At 39.9% G+C, this 26,549-nt stretch overlaps 1 protein-coding gene across 1 annotated transcript; it reads right to left on the bottom strand.

The window, feature by feature from the left end:
- Positions 1 to 11,218: 11,218 nt before the first annotated feature.
- LOC117185553 (uncharacterized) lies at positions 11,219 to 13,563 on the bottom strand. Its single transcript, XM_033385690.1, has 2 exons — positions 12,928 to 13,563; positions 11,219 to 12,833 (listed from the first exon to the last, which is right to left on the bottom strand). Exons 1-2 carry the CDS (start codon positions 13,399 to 13,401, stop codon positions 11,409 to 11,411), a joined length of 1,899 nt encoding a protein of 632 aa, XP_033241581.1. The 5' UTR covers positions 13,402 to 13,563; the 3' UTR covers positions 11,219 to 11,408.
- Between the last annotated feature and the right edge of the window lie 12,986 nt (positions 13,564 to 26,549).

Below are 26,549 nucleotides of genomic sequence, written 5' to 3' on the forward strand. Positions count from 1 at the left end.
GGGCTATATAGGTGCGGTGGTTCAGTATACATGCCAGTGCAGGATAGGGACGGGTTCTATATAAGTGCAGGTGCCATATAGTTGCGGAGGTTCCACTTTTTTGGGGCTATATTGCCATATTGGTGCTTATGCCCAAAATATGCGATCCTGCCACATTTCCTGGAGCGTGGATGCTATATAGGTGCGGTGGTTCAGTATACATGCCAGTGCTGGATAGGGAAGGGTTCTATATAAGTGCAGGTGCCATATAGTTGCGGACGTTCCACTTTTTTGGGGCTATATTGCCATATTGGTGCTTATGCCCGAGATGTTGTAGTGGCCAGTGAAGCAAACCCAGATTAAATTCCCTAATAATTTCCCAGATATAAAGCAGATTCAAATCACGCGCCAACTTGATTAGTTCGAACACCAAGGCTTTAAAAACAGCTACTTCGAATATGGAGCTTTAATTGCTCGAATGTTCTTTTTCGTCTCTCGAGACCGAATTCTATGGAAGGGTCCCGTTAAAGCTCGTCTATGCCGCTTAAGCCGACAGCGACGGTGAACACGCGGATCAATTCCATTTCTCTCCCAAAACACTTCGGTTGTGCCTGTGCCAATAGTGCCAAACTCTAGTGGAAGTCCACGTGTCCCTGTATTACATAATACATACCAAATTACATAACTGCAAGTCGGCGGAGAATCGACTAAAAAAAAGCAAGATCAAGCTATATTGTGTGGTGAAAGTGCAAAGTGCTACGTAGAGAAAAAGAAGGTGATTATAGAGGAAAGCCGGTTTGGTACATTCACTGAATTCCGAATCTATTACAGAATCTCTTGGTCACTGGAGGTCTGCCGTGCTTTGGCGCTCTCACGCCTAAACCCCCCCCCCCCCCACGCAACCTCCAGTGTCTTATTTTTGGCCGCTTCGAATTACCAGCGTCTCCGTTGTACGGACGATCCGCATCGACTTTTGAATGCCCTCTAATCGTATCTTGCGAGATACATCGACAACGCCTAGGAATTAAAGTGGAAATTTATGTCAGCTGAAATTGTGCAGAAAATGTGAATACCAGATCAGGAATCGGAATCTAGGGTGACCTGTGTCGTGGACAACATGTGATCATCGATTCGTGAGTACGAACATACCCGCGAAATAGCAGGGTATAGCAGTGGTGCAGCGTAATGAAAGGGAGAGCGTGATAACTCACACGCCAAGAGCGAGCTTTCGTTCGAAGAGAATTCGGACATATGCGTGCGTATGCACACACATATATACGTGCATTAATTTGATCATCGACATTCTCTTTGCTTTGTCTTGTTCTTTTCTTTTGCTTGCATTCTTGTGTTTGCCCTTCAATTAAATTTGACTTTAAATGTAAAATCATATAAACATATACATTTATATTAAGGAATATCTTTCCTATAGAATTAATTTCTTTATCTTAAGTTCCTTTCCTAATTAACTCAATGTTAAGCCTTGATTAACTCTGGCAATGTCGGCCAAAATATCATTCTTTAATTCTTTACTATTTTTATATAATTAATATTGTTCCACAGCTACCGAAGCAGTTCATTGGGCCCAACGAGCTCGTCAAGGAAAGTGTTTGAATTTGGTAATGATCATTAGTTTTGTATTGAATGGAAATGTTGACCTTCGTGAGTAAAAGGCTCAGTTTTGCTATGAATTGTATTTTATATTTTTAAGTTAATGAACCTTTTTGTTAGATATGAATCTTTTGAATCTTAATTAATATAACTATTTTGAATTAACATGAATATGGAATAAATACCCCCCATTCTGTCTAAGTACATAATGCCAATGATACATCGAGTGTAATAATGCCGCGGTAGTTACGTTAGGGGCCATGCCAACATCGTTCCACGCATTGCCGAAGGTAGGGAGGGTATAGAGGAACTAGTGATCTCCGACACCTAGGATCACTAAATTATATACGCGACTACCGCATTCCTTCTTGCCATCTATGCCGACCGGGGATTGATTACATTTGTTTTTTTTTTCTTGTGTTTTGATCAAAGTAGATTCTGTGTAAGTGCACTTAAATTTTTATAATATGGCGAGAACAAGGAAGTATAGGGATAGGAAAGACCCCGACCCCATCCGGCGAGCTGAGCCCAGAGCGCAGTATAGTGCACTAACCCCGATTCCCTTTCCTGCGGAGGCTGCATTGCCAAAAAGATTTAACCAGCCCGTAGCCGTAACATTATAAAATGGCGCCCAACGTGGGGCCCGAAGACGAAACGACGTGTTATAATCGTAAAAGTGTAGCAAAGATACGATTATTTCAAGATGAGGATAATTCCGAACGTTTGGAGTAACCTTCGTGCTTCACGGTTAAGCTCTGTTAATACATCCATTAGCCTGTTAATTAGAAAATTCGGTATATCGTGTAGACGTGTAGTCAGCTTTTGGAATGGAGATTTCAATTCGACTGAGTGGGGATTGGTCTACCAAGAAATGACGGCGTGAACGGTATAGATGTCTGAAGAATATATTTTAGTAGAATAAAGATGTTAGTGCCGTGTATCTGAGCTGTGGAATGTGCGATTGCAATGCAGGATTTTGTATTGATCGACCCAACCAGACGCACGACCACTTTCAACTTTATAGGAACATGACTTGTTCGGTACTTGGAATGGCGGGTCTTAGAGGAACTTTGAGTTCCCGACGAGTATCAAACATAGTCTAATAGGAACCTTTAATATCCATTTAAATCAATAATCATAGAGGCAGAAGAGAGGAGTTACCCATCGATGTAGCATTGGCATTTGTGGAAAAGACAGAAAATATAAAATTGATTGAAGAAAAAATTAAGAGGTTTACTTAGGAATTGACTTTTTTAGGAAATTTAAACTTGCTGATCGACTCATGAGCGAAAGTGTCTCTGAGTTAGATATAGGTCCCACGGAGGATGAGGAAAGCTCACCCAAGTTACACAAACTTTTTGGTAAAGAGCAGAAGAGACTGCAAGATGTCGTCGAAATTTTTCCTTCGTACGAACGAGACGGATTGGGCAGAACCAGCATTATTTCGCACTCGATCGACGTAGGTGATGCTAAGGCGATTAAACAAAGACACTGGCCAATCTCCCCTGCGCGCGAAAAACTTATGTTTTCTGAGGTAGATAATATGTTAGCTCTCGATATCATAGAACCTTCTTGCAGTCCTTGGAGTAGTAATTGTGTTCTTGTTCAAAAAGGTGATAAGGTTCGGTTGTGTTTAGACTCTCGCGAGATCAATAAATACACGAGAAAGGATGCTTACCCCTTACCACATATTGACGGGATCTTAAGCCGCTTACCTCCAGCGCGGTATATAACTGGTCTTGATATGAAACATGCTTTCTGGCAAATACCATTGGACGAAACATCACGACCGTATACTGCGTTTGCCGTTCCGAATCGTCCACTGTACCAATATAAGGTCATGCCATTTGGTCTGACAAATGCACCTCAGACCTTATGCCGCTTAATGGACCATGTCATACCCCCACATTTACGGAATCGAGTTTTTATATATCTCGATGACTTGCTTGTTCTATCGGATGACTTTGATTCGCAATTGATTCTTTTGCAAGAAATCGCACTAGGCTTAAGAAAAGCGAATATTACTATCAACGTTCGGAAATCTAAGTTCTGCATGAGAGAGATTAAATATCTCGGTTTCATAATCTCGGATGGTCAGATCAAGACTGATCCATTTAAGATTCAGGCAATCAACGACTTCCCAATTCCAACAACGGTAAAGCAGTTACGACGGTTTCTCGGTTTATCCGGATGGTATCGACGTTTCGTCGAGAATTATGCCTCCGTGAGCTATCCATTGACCGAGATGCTTAAGAAACAGAATACTTCCTTAATATGGAATGAAACCGCAACCAATGCTTTTGAAGAATTGAAACGAAGATTAACATCAGCTCCAATCCTCAGAACTCCTGATTTTTCTAAGAAATTCATCTTATTGTGTGATGCTAGTTCTTTTGGTCTCGGGTGCGTCCTAGCGCAAGAGAATGAAGAAGGCTTCGAAATGCCAATTGGATACATGTCGGTTAAGTTATCCAAAGCTCAACGGAATTATTCCGTTACAGAACTAGAATGTCTAGCAGTTATTAAGGGAATTAAGAAATTTCGAGCTTACATAGAAGGCCAGGAATTCTTAGTAATAACTGACCATGCAGCATTGCAGTGGTTGATGCGACAAAAGGATTTGTCTAGAAGGCTCGCGCGATGGGCTATACAGTTACAGGGTTTTGATTTCCGCATTGAACACCGGAAGGGTTCACAAAATGTTATTGCTGACACTCTGTCCAGGCAAAATGAATCGTCAGTAGATGAGTTTATCGATCTAGGGCCGATCATCGATTTAGAGTCCGAGCATTTCACTTCGTTGGAATATCTGGATTTAATTGAACGCATTCAGCAGAACCAAGAGAAACTTCCAGATTTAAAAATAACAGATGGCTATGTATACAAACGCACCGAAGCTTCGATTGGAGATTCTGAATCTGAGCACCAGTCGTGGAAATTATGGGTACCCTCTGGCCTAGTCAGTAGTGTTATCAAACAAGCCCATGACTCTCCTAGCGCATCACATGGCGGGATGGGTAAAACCGTTGAAAAACTTAAGAGATACCTGTTCTGGCCCAAGATGTTGGTTCAATTCCGAGAGTACGTGAATAATTGTGTCGTTTGTAAACAGACCAAAAGTCCCAATATAGTATTACGACCACCATTGGGAAAGCCAATGCAATCAGAGAGACCGTTTCAACGACTCTACATGGATCTGTTAGGTCCATACCCTCGTTCAAAGGCAGGGAATATCGGATTATTAATAATCGTGGATCATTGTACAAAATTCCATTTTCTCTGTCCATTGAAACGATTCACTTCCGAAAAGATTTGCGAGTACTTAGAAAATTCCATTTTCTTTACGTTTGGAGTGCCGGAATCCATCTTAACGGACAATGGTTCTCAATTTCGATCATGATTCTTTGAGGCTTTTCTAACTCGATTTTCAATTAAACATATTTGTACCGCTTTTTATTCGCCTCAAGCGAATGCAAGCGAGCGCTTAAACCGATCGGTTTTGGCGGCTATCCGTGCGTACGTGGGGAAAGATCACACTACCTGGGATCAACGACTGAATGAGATTAACGGTGCTATTCGATCCAGTCTACATACAACCACCGGATATTCTCCTTACTTCCTTACGTTTGGACAAAACATGATTTTGAATGGCAAGGATTACGAATTGCTCCGGAAACTTAACTTGCTATCAGATGATTCTAGAGTCAATTACCCCGATGCTCTGCAGTTGGCAAGGTATGCAGCAAAGGTCAACAATGCAAAGGCTCATGCAACCAACGCGAGGGTATACAATTTGAGGAGTAGAAACATACAATTCAACGTCGGAGATCAGGTTTACGTTCGCAATTTCTCCCAAAGCAACGCGTCTAAACAATTCAGCCATAAATTAGCGCAGGTGTTTGTGACCGCCACAGTAACGAAAAAGCTAGGTCCTGCTTATTACGAATTATCGAACGAGAAAGGAAAGAAAATGGGAGTATATCACGTAAAGGATATTCAAACCCGCTAATTCACTGTCCTTCTTTTCTTTTCGATTACGATCCCTGTCGATCACTCCGGGACATAATCTGGTGGTGGAGAGTGTAGTGGCCAGTGAAGCAAACCCAGATTAAATTCCCTAATAATTTCCCAGATATAAAGCAGATTCAAATCACGCGCCAACTTGATTAGTTCGAACACCAAGGCTTTAAGAACAGCTACTTCGAATATGGAGCTTTAATTGCTCGAATGTTCTTTTTCGTCTCTCGAGACCGAATTCTATGGAAGGGTCCCGTTAAAGCTCGTCTATGCCGCTTAAGCCGACAGCGACGGTGAACACGCGGATCAATTCCATTTCTCTCCCAAAACACTTCGGTTGTGCCTGTGCCAATAGTGCCAAACTCTAGTGGAAGTCCACGTGTCCCTGTATTACATAATACATACCAAATTACATAACTGCAAGTCGGCGGAGAATCGACTAAAAAAAAGCAAGATCAAGCTATATTGTGTGGTGAAAGTGCAAAGTGCTACGTAGAGAAAAAGAAGGTGATTATAGAGGAAAGCCGGTTTGGTACATTCACTGAATTCCGAATCTATTACAGAATCTCTTGGTCACTGGAGGTCTGCCGTGCTTTGGCGCTCTCACGCCTAAACCCCCCCCCCCCCACGCAACCTCCAGTGTCTTATTTTTGGCCGCTTCGAATTACCAGCGTCTCCGTTGTACGGACGATCCGCATCGACTTTTGAATGCCCTCTAATCGTATCTTGCGAGATACATCGACAACGCCTAGGAATTAAAGTGGAAATTTATGTCAGCTGAAATTGTGCAGAAAATGTGAATACCAGATCAGGAATCGGAATCTAGGGTGACCTGTGTCGTGGACAACATGTGATCATCGATTCGTGAGTACGAACATACCCGCGAAATAGCAGGGTATAGCAGTGGTGCAGCGTAATGAAAGGGAGAGCGTGATAACTCACACGCCAAGAGCGAGCTTTCGTTCGAAGAGAATTCGGACATATGCGTGCGTATGCACACACATATATACGTGCATTAATTTGATCATCGACATTCTCTTTGCTTTGTCTTGTTCTTTTCTTTTGCTTGCATTCTTGTGTTTGCCCTTCAATTAAATTTGACTTTAAATGTAAAATCATATAAACATATACATTTATATTAAGGAATATCTTTCCTATAGAATTAATTTCTTTATCTTATGTCTTAAGTTCCTTTCCTAATTAACTCAATGTTAAGCCTTGATTAACTCTGGCAATGTCGGCCAAAATATCATTCTTTAATTCTTTACTATTTTTATATAATTAATATTGTTCCACAGCTACCGAAGCAGTTCATTGGGCCCAACGAGCTCGTCAAGGAAAGTGTTTGAATTTGGTAATGATCATTAGTTTTGTATTGAATGGAAATGTTGACCTTCGTGAGTAAAAGGCTCAGTTTTGCTATGAATTGTATTTTATATTTTTAAGTTAATGAACCTTTTTGTTAGATATGAATCTTTTGAATCTTAATTAATATAACTATTTTGAATTAACATGAATATGGAATAAATACCCCCCATTCTGTCTAAGTACATAATGCCAATGATACATCGAGTGTAATAATGCCGCGGTAGTTACGTTAGGGGCCATGCCAACATCGTTCCACGCATTGCCGAAGGTAGGGAGGGTATAGAGGAACTAGTGATCTCCGACACCTAGGATCACTAAATTAAATACGCGACTACCGCATTCCTTCTTGCCATCTATGCCGACCGGGGATTGATTACATTTGTTTTTTTTTTCTTGTGTTTTGATCAAAGTAGATTCTGTGTAAGTGCACTTAAATTTTTATAATATGGCGAGAACAAGGAAGTATAGGGATAGGAAAGACCCCGACCCCATCCGGCGAGCTGAGCCCAGAGCGCAGTATAGTGCACTAACCCCGATTCCCTTTCCTGCGGAGGCTGCATTGCCAAAAAGATTTAACCAGCCCGTAGCCGTAACATTATAATGTGCGATCCTGCCACATTTCCTGGAGCGTGGATGCTATATAGGTGCGGTGGTTCAGTATACATGCCAGTGCTGGATAGGGAAGGGTTCTATATAAGTGCAGGTGCCATATAGTTGCGGAGGTTCCACTTCTTTGGGGCTATATTGCCATATTGGTGCTTATGCCCAAAATATGCGATCCTGCCACATTTCCTGGAGCGTGGGGGCTATATAGGTGCGGTGGTTCAGTATACATGCCAGTGCTGGATAGGGACGGGTTCTATATAAGTGCAGAAGCCATATAGTTGCGGAGGTTCCACTTTTTTGGGGCTATATTGCCATATTGGTGCTTATGCCCGAGATGTGCGATCCTGCCACATTTCCTGGAGCGTGGGGGCTATACAGGTGCGGTGGTTCAGTATACATGCCAGTGCTGGATAGGGACGGGTTCTATATAAGTGCAGGTGCCATATAGTTGCGGAGGTTCCACTTTTTTGGGGCTATATTGCCATATTGGTGCTTATGCCCGAGATGTGCGATCCTGCCACATTTCCTGGAGCGTGGGGGCTATATAGGTGCGGTGGTTCAGTATACATGCCAGTGCAGGATAGGGACGGGTTCTATATAAGTGCAGGTGCCATATAGTTGCGGAGGTTCCACTTTTTTGGGGCTATAGTGCCATATTGGTGCTTATGCCCAAAATATGCGATCCTGCCACATTTCCTGGAGCGTGGATGCTATATAGGTGCGGTGGTTCGGTATACATGCCAGTGCTGGATAGGGACGGGTTCTATATAAGTGCAGAAGCCATATAGTTGCGGAGGTTCCACTTTTTTGGGGCTATATTGCCATATTGGTGCTTATGCCCGAGATGTGCGATCCTGCCACATTTCCTGGAGCGTGGGGGCTATACAGGTGCGGTGGTTCAGTATACATGCCAGTGCTGGATAGGGACGGGTTCTATATAAGTGCAGGTGCCATATAGTTGCGGAGGTTCCACTTTTTTGGGGCTATATTGCCATATTGGTGCTTATGCCCGAGATGTGCGATCCTGCCACATTTCCTGGAGCGTGGGGGCTATATAGGTGCGGTGGTTCAGTATACATGCCAGTGCAGGATAGGGACGGGTTCTATATAAGTGCAGGTGCCATATAGTTGCGGAGGTTCCACTTTTTTGGGGCTATATTGCCATATTGGTGCTTATGCCCGAGATGTGCGATCCTGCCACATTTCCTGGAGCGTGGGGGCTATATAGGTGCGGTGGTTCAGTATACATGCCAGTGCTGGATAGGGACGGGTTCTATATAAGTGCAGGTGCCATATAGTTGCAGAGGTTCCACTTTTTTGGGGCTATATTGCCATATTGGTGCTTATGCCCGAGATGTGCGATCCTGCCACATTTCCTGGAGCGTGGGTGCTATATAGGTGCGGTGGTTCAGTATACATGCCAGTGCTGGATAGGGAAGGGTTCTATATAAGTGCAGAAGCCATATAGTTGCGGAGGTTCCACTTTTTTGGGGCTATATTGCCATATTGGTGCTTATGCCCGAGATGTGCGATCCTGCCACATTTCCTGGAGCGTGGGGGCTATATAGGTGCGGTGGTTCAGTATACATGCTAGTGCTGGATAGGGACGGGTTCTATATAAGTGCAGGTGCCATATAGTTGCGGAGGTTCCACTTTTTTGGGGCTATATTGCCATATTGGTGCTTATGCCCAAAATATGCGATCCTGCCACATTTCCTGGAGCGTGGATGCTATATAGGTGCGGTGGTTCAGTATACATGCCAGTGCTGGATAGGGAACGGTTCTATATAAGTGCAGGTGCCATATAGTTGCGGACGTTCCACTTTTTTGGGGCTATATTGCCATATTGGTGCTTCTGCCCGAGATGTGCGATCCTGCCACATTTCCTGGAGCGTGGATGCTATATAGGTGCGGTGGTTCAGTATGCATGCCAGTGCTGGATAGGGAAGGGTTCTATATAAGTGCAGGTGCCATATAGTTGCGGAGGTTCCACTTTTTTGGGGCTATATTGCCATATTGGTGCTTATGCCCAAAATATGCGATCCTGCCACATTTCCTGGAGCGTGGATGCTATACAGGTGCGGTGGTTCAGTATACATGCCAGTGCTGGATAGGGACGGGTTCTATATAAGTGCAGGTGCCATATAGTTGCGGAGGTTCCACTTTTTTGGGGCTATATTGCCATATTGGTGCTTATGCCCGAGATGTGCGATCCTGCCACATTTCCTGGAGCGTGGGGGCTATATAGGTGCGGTGGTTCAGTATACATGCCAGTGCTGGATAGGGACGGGTTCTATATAAGTGCAGGTGCCATATAGTTGCGGAGGTTCCATTTTTTTGGGGCTATATTGCCATATTGGTGCTTATGCCCGAGATGTGCGATCCTGCCACATTTCCTGGAGCGTGGGTGCTATATAGGTGCGGTGGTTCAGTATACATGCCAGTGCTGGATAGGGAAGGGTTCTATATAAGTGCAGAAGCCATATAGTTGCGGAGGTTCCACTTTTTTGGGGTTATATTGCCATATTGGTGCTTATGCCCGAGATGTGCGATCCTGCCACATTTCCTGGAGCGTGGGGGCTATATAGGTGCGGTGGTTCAGTATACATGCCAGTGCTGGATAGGGACGGGTTCTATATAAGTGCAGGTGCCATATAGTTGCGGAGGTTCCACTTTTTTGGGGCTATATTGCCATATTGGTGCTTATGCCCGAGATGTGCGATCCTGCCACATTTCCTGGAGCGTGGGGGCTATATAGGTGCGGTGGTTCAGTATACATGCCAGTGCCTGATAGGGACGGGTTCTATATAAGTGCAGGTGCCATATAGTTGCGGAGGTTCTACTTTTTTGGGGCTATATTGCCATATTGGTGCTTATGCCCAAAATATGCGATCCTGCCACATTTCCTGGAGCGTGGATGCTATATGGGTGCGGTGGTTCAGTATACATGCCAGTGCTGGATAGGGAAGGGTTCTATATAAGTGCAGAAGCCATATAGTTGCTGAGGTTCCACTTTTTTGGGGCTATATTGCCATATTGGTGCTTATGCCCGAGATGTGCGATCCTGCCACATTTCCTGGAGCGTGGGGGCTATATAGGTGCGGTGGTTCAGTATACATGCCAGTGCTGGATAGGGACGGGTTCTATATAAGTGCAGGTGCCATATAGTTGCGGAGGTTCCACTTTTTTGGGGCTATATTGCCATATTGGTGCTTATGCCCAAAATATGCGATCCTGCCACATTTCCTGGAGCGTGGATGCTATATAGGTGCGGTGGTTCAGTATACAAATTAAACAACTGCGGTAGCGGATTGTGTTTTTAAAAAGTTTTTATTTTACTTCGAACTTCACTGATATAGATTTAAGTAGAGGGTCACAAAGGAATTCCGGGCCAAGGGATTGCGCGATATTAATATTTAGCTAGACTTTGCGGTGTCGCTGCTCGATCAAGACTGATTTGAACTTTCTGATCTTTGCATCGTTGATCCCTTTCGGGAATCGTTTTTCTATAAACATTTCAATTGATTTCGCCATCCCGAGTATTGGATTTCGTCATCCAAAGAGAGAACTGTAAAAGGCCTAAAGTGCAGGATCTGCAAAAAGCCGGGAGTGAGATTGTTTATGAGAAGCCGGGTGCAAGCAAACATTGGTTTTCCATTTAGGCGAGTGTCAAAGATTGGGATTGCGGCGGGGGCGCTTGAGATTGTACATCTTAGAAATCAATTAGGCGGAGGCCCAAGATTGAAATTGTTTTCGTTTTGGAAAGCCAAAGATTGTTTACAACTCGTATAAGAGCTCAATGGAATTGGGTACGTTAACTCCCCCCATTCTTAAATGTTTCGTCCCGATACATTTTGAAGTTCTGATAGAGCTCTAATTTCTTCTGACAGTATTTGAATGTTGCTTTCCACTATTTCTTCTGACGGTATTCTTATTGATTTAATAAGTACAAATTTGGTTAATTTATAGCCGAAGTAAAATAACATTAACAATATCAAAATGATTAAAAATAATGTTGTTAATGGTAAGGCCGTATTACCTAATGTTATAAGGGGATTTAAAATATTAACATTATCAAAAGAAAATTGCTTATCATTCGATTGTATATAATCGACTAATTCAAAATCGCTATATCTATGATGCGATATATATTTTAGAATTTTACCCTTATCATTTATGTGGGTTATATTATTTATTACAATTGTGTTGTTGAATATAAGGAGATACGATCCTAACAAAGTAGTATTGTCTACGATATTTTTGCCTGAAACTAATATGGCACCATCCTGAATGATGTCTATTTCTTTGTTTTTTTCCCTTTTTTTAGTGCAGTTGGCTTTAAAGCCATTAAGTAAATTGGTGAAACAGGTACTCTTTAAATTTATTTGTGCGTAATTGTTAAAAGTTTCACTTTTAAAATTATTCATTAAATAGTATTTCTCCTTACATTCACAAACTTTTTCACTTATAACTAACATTCCATCATTTTGTGAGATGGCTCTTGCATGGTAAAACTTGCAAATATCTTTAATTTGAGGGTATTTTATGTAAATGATTATTAAATCTGCATTTCGAATTATTTTAACCGTTGCAATGTCCAACAGATCAGACAGTTCAACATTATGTTTTTCATGCTTATAAATGTCCTCTATTTCGTTTTTATTTAAAATTTTTGTATTGAAAATGTTTACTTTTAAGAGGGTTATGGTATCAACTAAATTTAGTAGGTCAAAAGTTATTAATTTTAAACGATGCTTTCTCAGTATCGTTTCTTCATTGAAGACGACATTCTTTAATGAATTTGATAGCAATTCAATTTCTTTGAAAAATTTGGAATTTATTACAAATTGTTTATTATTATTTTCAGTTAATTCATTTACTTTATTTTGTATTTTCAAAAAGTCGTCATGATCAGGGCTGCCTGCTATCCATTTCCAAATGGTACCTAATTCATTTATTCCCCTTTCTTTCCGTTTTGGAACTAATTCTGAAATCATTAATTTTAATAGACTTAAGTCCATTGATATTTCCCACTCATCGTCTGAATTAATTGATTTGTTGACATATTTGGATTCTTTATCAATTATCTCTCTATAAAAACTCAAATTAGTAATATGGAAAAGTTCAGCGTATGTTTCATAAGTGTAAACGTCTCTGTCGTCTTTGAGCAATAGATAGTCACTATGCGTATAGTCAATTACTTCCGCAGTCGTCAATATAACAAAAGTCAGTATTAGTATATTCGCATACATTTTCTGGAAAAAATATTTAATATTTGATGTTATCTTTATGTATAATTCTGTTTCTATTGTTGATTATAATTTTATTCGGTCGATTTTCCTTAACTACCTGCTTTTTGTATCGGGATTGAAGTTTATTTCTTTCCCCGAATTTCTTTTCATAGACTACTTCTCCTATTTTATAATCTTTTTCTCTTCTATCTTTGTTATGTATCTTAAGCATTTTGGTCTGAGCTTCCTTAAGTAATATTGGATTATGTTTGTGTTCTGTTTTGTTATACAATATGTCATATGGCATTTGATTGGTCGTTGAATGTATCGTCAGGTTATATTTCAATGCCGCCCTTATTATTATTTCTGAATAATCTGTTAGATTTAGTTCATCCTTGATGCACCGCGCTATTTCTGTTAGTGTGGAATGTACCCTTTCTACCTGACCATTTGAGGTGCTGTGTCTGGGATCAGCATAATAAATAGTTAAGTTACTTCTTTGTATGAATGATCTAAATTGTGCTGAAGTAAAGCTTGGTTCGTTGTCAGTCATTAATGATGTTGCTAGCGGAAAGTGTTGTAAAATTTCCATTACCTTATTTTCAATGTTTAGTTTACTTTGAATTTCCTTGACCACCAAGTATTTGGAATAAGAATCTATACAAGTTATGAATGTTAGGTTTTGGGCATAGTATATGTCTAAGTGTAATTGATCTCCTTCTTTTGCTGGAATGGGAGCTTCCCCAATTGGAATTTTTACAGGATGTCTCTGATATTTGTTTTTGTTACAGATCTCACAATTTTTTATATATTCTTTTAATTTTTTGTGCAGGTTTGGCCAATAATACAGCTTAGTTATTTGTTTGTAATTTTCGTCTAGTCCTCTATGGGCTCTGCAATGTGTTTCTTCTATAATTATAGCTTTATCTTCTGAATTTACTACATCTTGAAGGAACTTTCTCGTGAAGAGAAATTTATTTATGAAGTTTTCCTTTAGCTTATTTTGGATAAGGTATAAATCTTCTAAAGTGCAGTGTATTCCTGTGGTTAAGTGAGGCTGGATAAATTCTTTTAAAATGATTAGCAGATTGTCAACCGTATCAAATTCAATAATATGTCGGGTATTTTCATAAACTCTTACTAACTCATGAACTGTGAATCTCCCTTGCGCTAATAGTAGCTGCTGTTTAAATTGGTTTAGAGGCTTGCTAGTCTCTTGAATGACGTTTTCGAAACTACTCTCTGCTGAATGCTGAGTATTTATGTCTGATTCTGATTCTGTTTGGTCGACATCACTATCTGTCATATGATTTATTTTAATCCGAGATAACGCGTCCGCTACTACGTTAGTTGAGCCTGGCTTATAAATGATTTTTGGTGTGAAACTTTCTATGAAGTAATACCAACGTTTCATTTCAACATTTGGATTTTTTTGCGACATTGCAAAGGACAAAGGTTGGTGATCTGTATGTATTTCAATTCCACTCACTCCGTATAAATAATTTCGCAAATTTTTTAATGCCCATACAATAGCTAATAATTCTTTTTTATTAGTAGCATATAATTGCTCGGTTTTACTTAAAGTTTTAGAAATAAATGTTATGGGATTCCCATCTTGCGACAAAACTGCACCTATTGCTATGTCCGATGCATCTGTGGTTAATGTGAATTTTTTATTGTAATCTGGTTGTACTAATTCAATATGTGCTATTAAACTGTCCTTTAAATTATTAAATGCTCCAATTGCTGGTTCATCCAGCTGTATTAATGTTTTCTTGGATGCCCTTCGTGAAACTTTCCCATTTACTCCGCTCAGATATTTTGTTAAAGGTTTGGCAATTGTGGCATAATTTCGGACAAATTTTCTGTAATACCCTGTTAGTCCTAAGAAGCTACGTAGCTCTCTGATATTTTTAGGAATTGGATAGTTTTGTATTGTGGAGATTTTGTCTGGATCTGTTTTAATGATATTTTGGGAAACAATGTATCCCAGAAATTTGGTTTCCAATTGAAAGAATTTAGACTTTTCTAGTGAAATTTTCATGTTAGCGTTTTGCAATATCTGAATAATATGAATTAGATCTTTATAATGTTGTTCTATAGTTTTTGAAAATATTATTATATCGTCCATATAAACGTGACAAGTTTTCCCAACTTGTTCTCTAAGTATATCGTCCATTGCCCTTTGGAAAATTCTGGGAGCGTTCGTCAATCCCATAGGCATTCTTAGAAATTCATATTTGCCGTTATTTATGGAAAAAGATGTTTTTTCAATATCTGATTCCCTCATTAAAATCTGATAGAAACCTGACTCTAAATCAATGGCCGAGAAATATTTCGCTTTACCTAAATTGGCAAGGATTACTGAAGGATCTTGCATAGGGTATCTATCCGGTATGGTGTTTTCATTAAGTTTCTTAAAGTCTATTACTAATCTATGCTTAGGAGTTCCGTCCTCATTTACTCCCTTCTTTGGTACGACTATTACCGGTGAATTATATGGGCTTTTACTAGGTCTGATTATACCTTCATCTAACATTTTACTTATTTCGTTATTAACGAAATCGTTAACCGAATAAGCGTATGGATACTGCTTGCCATATACCGGTCTATCGTGTTCAGTGTTAATCTCTCCTTTTATATCCGTTCTGAACGGTAACTGTAAATTTATATTGGCATGGTCTTCTTCGATGATAGATACCATTTTCTCTCTGAGATTTTCTAAATTGTCCTCTTTGTAGGTTATTGTGTTATACAATTTCATTTTTTTCAATTCAGAATTTGCATAATTTTGAATGTCGGATATTTCTACGACGGCGCGTTCAGGATTTTTGCATCCCAAACTTTTAAATTGTTCATTGTCGGATAATTCAACGACGGCGTGTTCAGGATTCTTTAATCCCAAACTATTCGAACTTTTAATGTCGGATAATTCAACGACGGCGTGCTCAGGATATTTTAATCCCAAGCTATTAAAACTTTGGATGTCGGATAATTCAACGACGGCGGGTTCAGGATATTTGAATCCCAAACTATTGACGGATAATTCTTCGTCGGCGTGCTCAGGATTTTTTGATCCCAAGCTATATAAACTTCCTTCTACGTTTACTGATTCACTTTTCATTTCTTTTTCTTCTTCAAAATATTTTTTTATTATATATTCCTTCAACGGAAGGATGGTTTTTCCTTCTATAAAGGTTAATTTGTTTAAAGAAAGGACCTCGTCATATATTAGTTTCTCCTCATTGTCTTTATAACTTAAAGTCCCCTTTCCTGTATCAATAACCGCTCCGATTTTCTTTAATAGGTTAAATCCTATTAGTAAATCTGCCTCCATTCCATCTATTTCATAAAACACTTGCTTTGTGTTGAAAATTGTTATATTATGGAAATATTTAATTATTGAAAACCCATTCACTGTAGCAACTTTCTTATAAATTGGTAATTCTTTTTTATTGTCGTAAATTCCTTTTTTTATATAACAGGAAGTTGCTCCCGTATCTATCAAAACTTTTAGTTCTCTGTTTATTTTTTTGTCTACTCTTTTTAGGTAGGGCAGACCTACTTCGGGGGCTGATCTAAAAAATGATCCTCCTCAATGTTATTTATTCTCATTGCTTTATTAGCCGGTTGTTCCGACATTTCGTTTGGCTTTCGTTTCTGCGCTTGATTGTCGTTAGACTGATTATTCGGTACTACGTTTGCCCTAAAATGCTGGGCTTGGCTATAATTGTTATTATTTCTCCTATAATAACCGTTAGTATTCTCCCGATAATTTCTATTGTTATTATTTCCCCTGAATTGATTGCTGTTCTGTCGGTTCCGGATTTGTATCGATTCGTCTACCTCCATTGGTTCTGGGGCCTGATTTTGTTGTTTATTACCCAAGAAATAGGGTTGTCCCCAAGACATGTTATTCCTCTGCAAATCCCTTCTTTGGTCGAATGGTGAACTGTTAGTCCTAGATTGTCGCTGGTTGAATCTTAAGGTATTAAAATTATTATTCCCTGAATTTCTGGGACCGCTGAATTGGTAGGCAAATTGGGCCCGAATGTTATTAGATTGCAATTCCTGTACCTTTGCTAATGCATTCGGTAAATCTGGGGGATTCAATGAAAATAGGATTTCAGCAATGCCGCCGTTTAGGCCAGTGACAAAAATGCGTAAGGCATTGTCTCTAATTTTTTTATTTGATTCTTTGGTGATTTCACTGTCCTTTCCGTGAGTCATTATTGTCTTATTTATTAACAAGGTCATTTTCTTGTTAACCTCGTTATAGAAATCTATAATTGAAAGGTTCCCTTGTCGGAGAACGCTTAACTCCTGTTCTATTATGTAAATAGGTCTCTTGTCACTGTAAACAAAGTCAAGCCGTGAAAGTATGGCATCAAAATTTAGAACTGTCCCGTGGTTGGTCAGTGCGTCATGTGCTGGTCCTGTTATTTTGTTTCTCAAAATTGTTAATGCAATATAATATTGCTTACTTCCTTTCTTATATAACTTCACTGCAGTTTCTGCAGCTTCCCTCCATCCTACATATTGGTTTAATCCACCATTGAAAATTGGTAGGGATTCTATTACCTTTAATGTGGTGTCGTCTCTTATTGTCTCGTCTATTGTTTCTGCCTGATAATCCGATACCTGATCGGATTTAGTTTCTATTTGTTGTTTTAAATTTACAATTTGCTCTTGAACTTGTGAAATTTGAAGTGCTATCAATTGTTTGACCAGATCTGCTGTGAGATCGGTCCTTGCTTGAGAGTTAATCATTTTTAGTTTTTCAAAATCTAAAGTTAGCTGATCCACTTTTAATTTTTCTTATATGTTAGTTTTTTTATAATCTTATATATCCTAATTGAACTTATATATTTATTAATACAACTCTTGCTCACGAAATATCCGGTAGGGGTCGTCCTTCTTAGTTTGGCAGATCTTCGAACGGGTCTTCCTTCTTAAATTTCTTTGCTCAGCTGGGTCTTCTGGGGGTCTTCCTTCTTTGGCTTCGCTGATCGTTTCACTTTCTTTGTATTTTGGTTTTGTCGGTTTTGTTGGTTTTGTTTTTTTTCTTTTTAAACTTTGGGTTTCTTTGGTTGTTTTTGTATTTACGAATTGCCTGGTATTTGTATTTGTATATGTATTTGTATTTGTTTTTGTATTTGTATTTGTATTTGTATTTGTATTTGTATTTGTATTTGTATTTGTATTTGTATTTGTATTTGTATTTGCACACCCTAAGCTCCGGTTTGTTTCCTTTTTATCTCACTTTTTTTTATCTATATCACACAGTCACTCCGCGTTTTTAATTTTGAAGGATTTATTCCATTAATTAATTGTCCTTCGGGTTTCGGCACGACGCAACACTTTTATCATTCGGTGTTTTTTTATACAACGTCGCCCCACGTTGGGCGCCAATTAAACAACTGCGGTAGCGGATTGTGTTTTTAAAAAGTTTTTATTTTACTTCGAACTTCACTGATATAGATTTAAGTAGAGGGTCACAAAGGAATTCCGGGCCAAGGGATTGCGCGATATTAATATTTAGCTAGACTTTGCGGTGTCGCTGCTCGATCAAGACTGATTTGAACTTTCTGATCTTTGCATCGTTGATCCCTTTCGGGAATCGTTTTTCTATAAACATTTCAATTGATTTCGCCATCCCGAGTATTGGATTTCGTCATCCAAAGAGAGAACTGTAAAAGGCCTAAAGTGCAGGATCTGCAAAAAGCCGGGAGTGAGATTGTTTATGAGAAGCCGGGTGTGGGCAAACATTGGTTTTCCATTTAGGCGAGTGTCAAAGATTGGGATTGCGGCGGGGGCGCTTGAGATTGTACATCTTAGAAATCAATTAGGCGGAGGCCCAAGATTGAAATTGTTTTCGTTTTGGAAAGCCAAAGATTGTTTACAACTCGTATAAGAGCTCAATGGAATTGGGTACGTTAACTTACATGCCAGTGCTGGATAGGGAACGGTTCTATATAAGTGCAGGTGCCATATAGTTGCGGACGTTCCACTTTTTTGGGGCTATATTGCCATATTGGTGCTTATGCCCGAGATGTGCGATCCTGCCACATTTCCTGCAGCGTGGATGCTATATGGGTGCGTTGGTTCAGTATACATGCCAGTGCTGGATAGGGAAGGGTTCTATATAACTGCAGAAGCCATATAGTTGCGGAGGTTCCACTTTTTTGGGGCTATATTGCCATATTGGTGCTTATGCCCGAGATGTGCGATCCTGCCACATTTCCTGGAGCGTGGGGGCTATATAGGTGCGGTGGTTCAGTATACATGCCAGTGCTGGATAGGGACGGGTTCTATATAAGTGCAGGTGCCATATAGTTGCGGAGGTTCCACTTTTTTGGGGCTATATTGCCATATTGGTGCTTATGCCCAAAATATGCGATCCTGCCACATTTCCTGGAGCGTGGATGCTATATAGGTGCGGTGGTTCAGTATACATGCCAGTGCTGGATAGGGACGGGTTCTATATAAGTGCAGGTGCCATATAGTTGCGGAGGTTCCACTTTTTTGGGGCTATATTGCCATATTGGTGCTTATGCCCGAGATGTGCGATCCTGCCACATTTCCTGGAGCGTGGGGGCTATATAGGTGCGGTGGTTCAGTATACATGCCAGTGCTGGATAGGGACGGGTTCTATGTAAGTGCAGGTGCCATATAGTTGCGGAGGTTCCACTTTTTTGGGGCTATATTGCCATATTGGTGCTTATGCCCGAGATGTGCGATCCTGCCACATTTCCTGGAGCGTGGGGGCTATATAGGTGCGGTGGTTCAGTATACATGCCAGTGCTGGATAGGGAAGGGTTCTATATAAGTGCAGAAGCCATATAGTTGCGGAGGTTCCACTTTTATGGGGCTATATTGTTATATTGGTGCTTATGCCCAAGATGTGCGATCCTGCCACATTTCCTGGAGCGTGGATGCTATATAGGTGCGGTGGTTCAGTATACATGCCAGTGCTGGATAGGGAAGGGTTCTATATAAGTGCATTAGCCATATAGTTGCGGAGGTTCCACTTTTTTGGGGCTATATTGCCATATTGGTGCTGTAGCGTGCAGGTGTGGGATAGCTGTCGTTTACCCATACTAGTATGAAGAGATTTCGTGTGCACCTCTAGCTATGCTCTGACTAAGCTCGCCGGATTGTCGGGGTTCGTTCTACTCTCTCCTATCACATACTGACACACACTCGCATAATGTTTTAGGTGCACATTTAAAAATAATAAAATAACAATAAAAAAAAAAGAAGAACCAAACATAAAACTAACAACAGAATCCAGGTTTAACCGGAGCCAGGAATTGGTTATGGGACTAACAAGTTGGTTGTGGAAAGTGTGGACATACTGATCAATTACTCTACTCAAATGATGAGAAACTCCGGTGTTAGTGAGTATCTCTATCTTCTCTACCCTCCCGACCTATGCTATACAGGTAACCTGACCGTATAGACCCTTGAATAACGTTAAACAGTTATCATCCCACCACTTCGATCATGCCTTTCTGAGGGCGGAGTACTGAATTTAGAACATATTAGGGTTGTACTTCAAAATCAATATCATTATATATATATATTTCAATAAATCCCTAATCATATAACTAAATTCTTGGGGGGGGGGGTTTTCTTAACTTATAATTAAATCCATTTTTTTTGTTGTGTCTCGATAGCTTAATATATTAGTAAGGAATTGCGAAGAAATATTAAGAAAAATAAAGATTTAAAAATGACCATCATATATGGGTAACAGATTCTAAAGGGGTGAGAGGTACCAATACATTATGGTTACGGATTTATAAAGGGAATATCAATAGAAAATTACATGTAACACGCAGGTTACTTCCCAGCTCAGTGCATATATGTACTTGTTCTTATTTACAAACTCACAGCGCTTTTGGTAGGCTAGTACCGCTTTTTCCATTCGTGATCGTTGAGCTCAATGATGACGTTGGTGCATAATTCTAAGGAAAAGAAAAGATATTTAATACGAGTATATGTGCACATGAGCGTACTAGAGTGTACTGCTTTGTAATCTCAAGGAAAATTAATGTTGCTCTCATACCCATTAGTTTCCAAAAACCATTATGTTGGCTGTGTTACATAACTAACTATAAAACTGTATACATCGTGTGACGAAAGAGAATGGTTTTTAGCCTGGCACATGAAATCTAGAGGAAAAAGGGGCTTGTGTTACATCCACGAGTAACTATGGTCCTCTATTGCCGTGATCGAGAGACATGTCAGCCAGGCTGAGTAGGACTGCGCCTCCGGAAGAATCCAACAATAATGCAATCAATTCGAGTTCATTATTGGGTGTCGCTGGCGCAGCTAAATCACTTGAAGATGGGGTAAATTAGCTCCTTAGCTGGGCTTCAGGTTGCCGATCAAATTTGACGTCGGTCTGCGGACTACACTCTCATTGGAGGCTCGATAAACGAGTGGCGTCAACGCCGCCAAAAATAAGGGTCCGGAGGCGCCTCTTGGTTTTCGCCGTGCATCCACACGGTTGTTGAGGCTTTCGACGGACAACGTCAAGCTGCAGGTTTCGCTGCTCGGTGCCTCCCGCGGGTTTACTACTTGTCTTATCAATCCACCGGCAACACTCCTCTCATAGACCACACCGTATATGCACTCCTATGCGACTGATGATCGCACGAGCGGTACCGTGGCTACGGGCCGCCGTCCTATAACACAAATTCATATATATATATTTTACCACGAACACTTTCCAAATTAATCACGGACATACCAGCTATGTTTTCTTTTCTTTACACTGCTTTCCTGGTTAATTACTCCTGATTCTGGGTCTTTATTGAACTCGGTTCACGAGGTATGGCGTAGTTGCCAGAACTGTTCGTTGGCTAAATATATATATATAGTGACATATCCATAATTCCCCACATCCCATACACATTATGTTTATGTACAATTCATCCACCCCATCCACACAAGTAACAGGACCCCACTCAAGAATCAATAACTGTTTCTTCCCATACTCCAAGCTAGGGCCCCCCATAATATAAACAATGGACCACATTGTTTCAGCAACATTAGAATCACGCCACTCTCGAGAAATCGATTCTTTAGAATCACGCCACTCGTGAGGACCAATCAAAGCTAGACATAAAACCAAGGAGTATCACATTCCTAGCTCCGTCATGTAATGCAACACCGATCGCCAGCAGTGGATGCCTTTCATCAAAGCCGACGCATCCCCAAATATCGATCCAGGCACGTACGCCACCGACACGAAGATGCAGCCGAGGAAAGCAACGCCCGAAGCCAGAGTCGGGAGTTCCAAGAGAAGGGCTCATGGAAACTAGCCAGCAGCAGAGAGATCAGTTCCGTTTGAGACAAGCAGACCGAAAGTCAAGTCGGGGAATTCATTTAAATCTTGTGACATAAAGATATTTAAGTTTGTAAAATAAAAGTATTTTTTTAAAAACTTAAAATCGAGTTGCGGATATTTAACTGGCGCAGTCGGTAGGATTTCGTTTAAAATTAACACCTATATTTCGGTAATGGTCAGCTTGTGTAATTTATAATTACTGTGATCACGTAATCCCGGAATTGTTAATAAAATTGTGAAATCCGCCAAAGAACCTATGTGCTGCAAGCACATACGATTTGCAAAACTAATTTAAGTGAACTGAAGTAAGCGGAGATAGTGAATCACCAAGGACAGTGAAACACTTAATACAAAATCAAAAAAAACTTACAAGTGAACCAAAATAAAGTTAAAAACTACAACAAAACAAAACCCAATCAACACCAACAACATGGCGTTACCACCACTATCATTGAGCGAAATCCACTTGAACCAGGCACTGCTGTCGATCCGACAAATACCTGCCTATGACGGTTCATCTGGACAGCTAAGCTCATTTATCAAACGAATCGAATATGTATGCGGATTATATCCAACTGAAGATCTTCGCCAACAAAGGATCCTATTTGGAGCGACCGAGATCCAACTGTCAGGAGAGGCACAACGCATATCGCAAATGACACAACCCAACACGTGGCTCGAACTGAAGACGGCGCTGATCAACGAGTTCAAAAATCACACACCATATGAAGAACTCTTACGACAACTATACACCACCAGATTCAACGGCAGTCTTCGTAAGTTTATAGAAGAATTAGAGATAAAAGCATTATTAATAAACAATAAGCTAAACTTAGAAAACATACCAGAAAATAATGTCATTTATAAAAACGCTTTGAACAACACAATTAAAGATGTCATTACTCGAAAACTTCCTGACAGAATGTTCATGACCTTAGCAAGAAAAGATATTACCACATTGTCTAATCTTAAGAAGGCAGCACAAGAAGAAGGATTGTACGAATCTAGTACAACAGATGCAGGTACAAATAAAGATCAATCGAAATCGTCTCAATCAAATCGAAAGAATGTTGGAAACTATTATCCAAATTATAATACTACTAACTATCACAATCAAACTCAGAGTTCATCTGGAACAGGTCAGACGAATCGAACAAATCAAAATCAAAATTCCCAAAATCCTGGATTATACAATGAGTTCAAAAATTCCTTGAATCAAGGTAGGGCTCAGAATCCATTCAATCAGCAAATATTTCAAAACCAAGCTAGTGGGAGTGGACCCAACCAACCTACTAAAAGAGGGAGGGAGAGCCAGAGTGGCCAAACGAAGATGGACGTAAATTTTCATCAAGCCGCCTCGGAAGAAACCGAGGAGGACCCTATATAAACATTACCATTAATAAAAGAATATTAAGGTGTATCGCTGACTCGGGATCATCGATCAACATCATGAAAGAAAATTACACAGATTCCGAGATAAAAGACGATAACCTTACGGTCCATACCATCAATGGACCTGTCCGTTTAACTAAGAGTATAATGAGGAATGCGAACAAAACATGTCCGTCCGAACAAAAGTTCTACATACATAACTTTTCCGAAAATTATGATATTTTATTAGGAAGAGAATACTTGATGGCAAGTAAAGCCGTCATCGATTACAGAAATGACACTGTAACACTAGGAGCTAGGTCGTACCCAATCATTCAGAGTGGAGAAGCTATTGAAGCCGGCAAGACCGCACAGAAGTGCACTGATCCCTCTACAAAAGAAGAGAAGATCGCACCTAAGTGCCTTGACCCATCTCCAGAGGGAGATCAATACTTCGCTTCCGCTCTAGACAGTGAATTAAGGGAATGTAATCAATTAAGATTGGAACACTTAAACGACGAAGAGAGGGAAGAGTTAAAGAAGGTCTTATATGAGTTTAAGGATGTGCAGTACAGAGAAGGTGACAATTTGACTTTCACAAGTACAATCAAGCACGAGATCAAAACTCAACATGAAGACCCGGTCTACAGACGACCATACAAATATGCCCAGATACATGATCAGGAGGTAAACCAGCAAATCAAAGATATGATCAGGCAGGGAATAATTCGAAAGTCGAATTCTCCTTACTGCTCGCCCATATCTATGATTCCGAAGAAGATAGATGCCTCAGGAAAGCAAAAATATCGAATGGTAGTAGACTATAGAAGTCTAAATGAAATAACAGTTAAAGACAAATTCCCAACTCCAAGAATGGATGAAATCCTAGACAAACTAGGTAAATGTCAGTATTTTACGACAATCGATTTAGCAAAAGGTTTCCATCAAATACCCATGGAACCTAGCTCAATCCCCAAAACTGCGTTCTCCACTAAGCATGGACATTACGAGTTCACTCGTATGCCCTTTGGGCTAACCACTGCCCCAGCTACCTTCCAAAGATGTATGAACAATCTGCTAGAAGAGTTAATCTTCAAAGATTGCTTTGTATACTTGGATGACATCATTATATTTTCCACTTCATTGGAAGAACACTTGTTGTCACTAAGGAGAGTATTTGGAAAGTTGAGAGACGCCAACTTGAAGCTACAAATGGATAAATGTGAATTCATGAAAAAGGAAACTGAATTCCTAGGTCATGTAGTCACTACTGAAGGAATAGTACCAAATCCAGGCAAAATCTCTGCCATTGTCAAATTTCCAATACCAGAAACGACTAAACAAATAAAGTCATTCTTAGGTCTGTGCGGGTTCTACAGGAAATTCATTCCTAATTTTGCAAACATAGCAAAACCCATGACACTCAAACTAAAGAAAGGAGCTGTCATAGACCCCAAGGAAGAAAGGTACGTCGAGGCATTTGAGAGACTAAAAGTACTCATCACCTCAGACCCTATCCTTGCGTTCCCAGACTTTGACAAAATGTTCACGGTAACAACCGACGCTAGTAACATAGCATTGGGAGCGGTTTTGTCACAAGAACACAAACCGATCTGCTACGCTAGCAGAACCCTAAATGAACATGAAATAAACTATTCAGCCATCGAAAAGGAATTATTAGCGATCGTATGGGCAACCAAGTATTTCCGTTCATACCTGTTCGGTAGAACATTCGAGATACAAAGCGATCATAAACCCTTGATTTGGTTGAACAACCTCAAGGAGCCAAATATGAAATTACAAAGGTGGAAAATAAAACTGAATGAGTTTGATTTTAAAATGAAATATCTACCAGGCAAAGAAAATCATGTAGCTGATGCCTTATCAAGGGTAAAGATTAATGAAAATCTCCTGGGAGAAGCTTCCAATAGCGTTGGTGCAACTGTACATAGCGCACAGGAAGACAATCTAAATCACATTGCTATCACGGAAAGACCAATTAACTATTACAATCGGCAAATTGAGCTAATAAAAGGCAATGAAGATAAGGTAGAAACAATTCGTTATTTTCACAAGCTAATCATCAAGATCACGTATAAGGAAATGACTAACACCTTAGCGAAGGATATAATAAAGGAATATCTATGCACCAAAAAGAGCGCATTATATTTTCATAACGAAACAGATTTTCCTCCATTCCAAAAAGCCTATTTAGAAATCATTAATTCTAACAATATAACCAAAGCTATTAAATCAAGCACGAAACTCCTAGATATTCAGAATTACGCTGAATTTAAAGAAACCATATTAAAGAATCATAAAGGCTTACTCCATCCAGGGATAGAGAAAACCGTCAATTGGTTTAGGGGAAAATACTATTACCCGGATTATCAAAAACTAATCCAAAACATCATAAACGAATGTCCTACTTGTAATATTGCCAAAACAGAGCATAGAAATACGAAGTTGGCATTCGAAACTACACCGGAAATACTGAACATCAGAGAGAAATACGTCATGGATTTCTATATGGTTGGTAACCAACAGTTCCTATCATGTATTGACGTATACTCGAAGTTTGCCACTCTTGTAGAAGTAAAAAGTCGTGACTGGTTAGAAGCAAAAAGAGCCATCATGAAAGTTTTTAACGAGATGGGCAAACCAATTGAAATCAAAGCCGATAAAGATTCAGCTTTTATGTGCACAGCATTGCAAGCATGGCTGAATGCGGAAAACGTCAAAATAGAGATCACTTCCAGCAAAAATGGAATATCTGACGTAGAAAGATTTCATAAAACAGTAAATGAAAAATTAAGAATAATATCTAGCGAGGATAACACAGAAGATAGATTCACGAAGTTTGAATTAATTCTTTATACTTATAATCATAAAACCAAACATAATACCACAAATAGGACACCAGCTGATATATTCATTTATGCAGGCTCACCTGATTATGACACACAACTAAATAAAGTGAATAAAATCACTCAATTAAATAAAAACCGCAT

Source organism: Drosophila pseudoobscura, unplaced genomic scaffold (assembly GCF_009870125.1).
Source record: "Drosophila pseudoobscura strain MV-25-SWS-2005 unplaced genomic scaffold, UCI_Dpse_MV25 Unplacedtig00000854, whole genome shotgun sequence".
Classification (NCBI taxonomy): Eukaryota; Metazoa; Arthropoda; class Insecta; order Diptera; family Drosophilidae; genus Drosophila; species Drosophila pseudoobscura.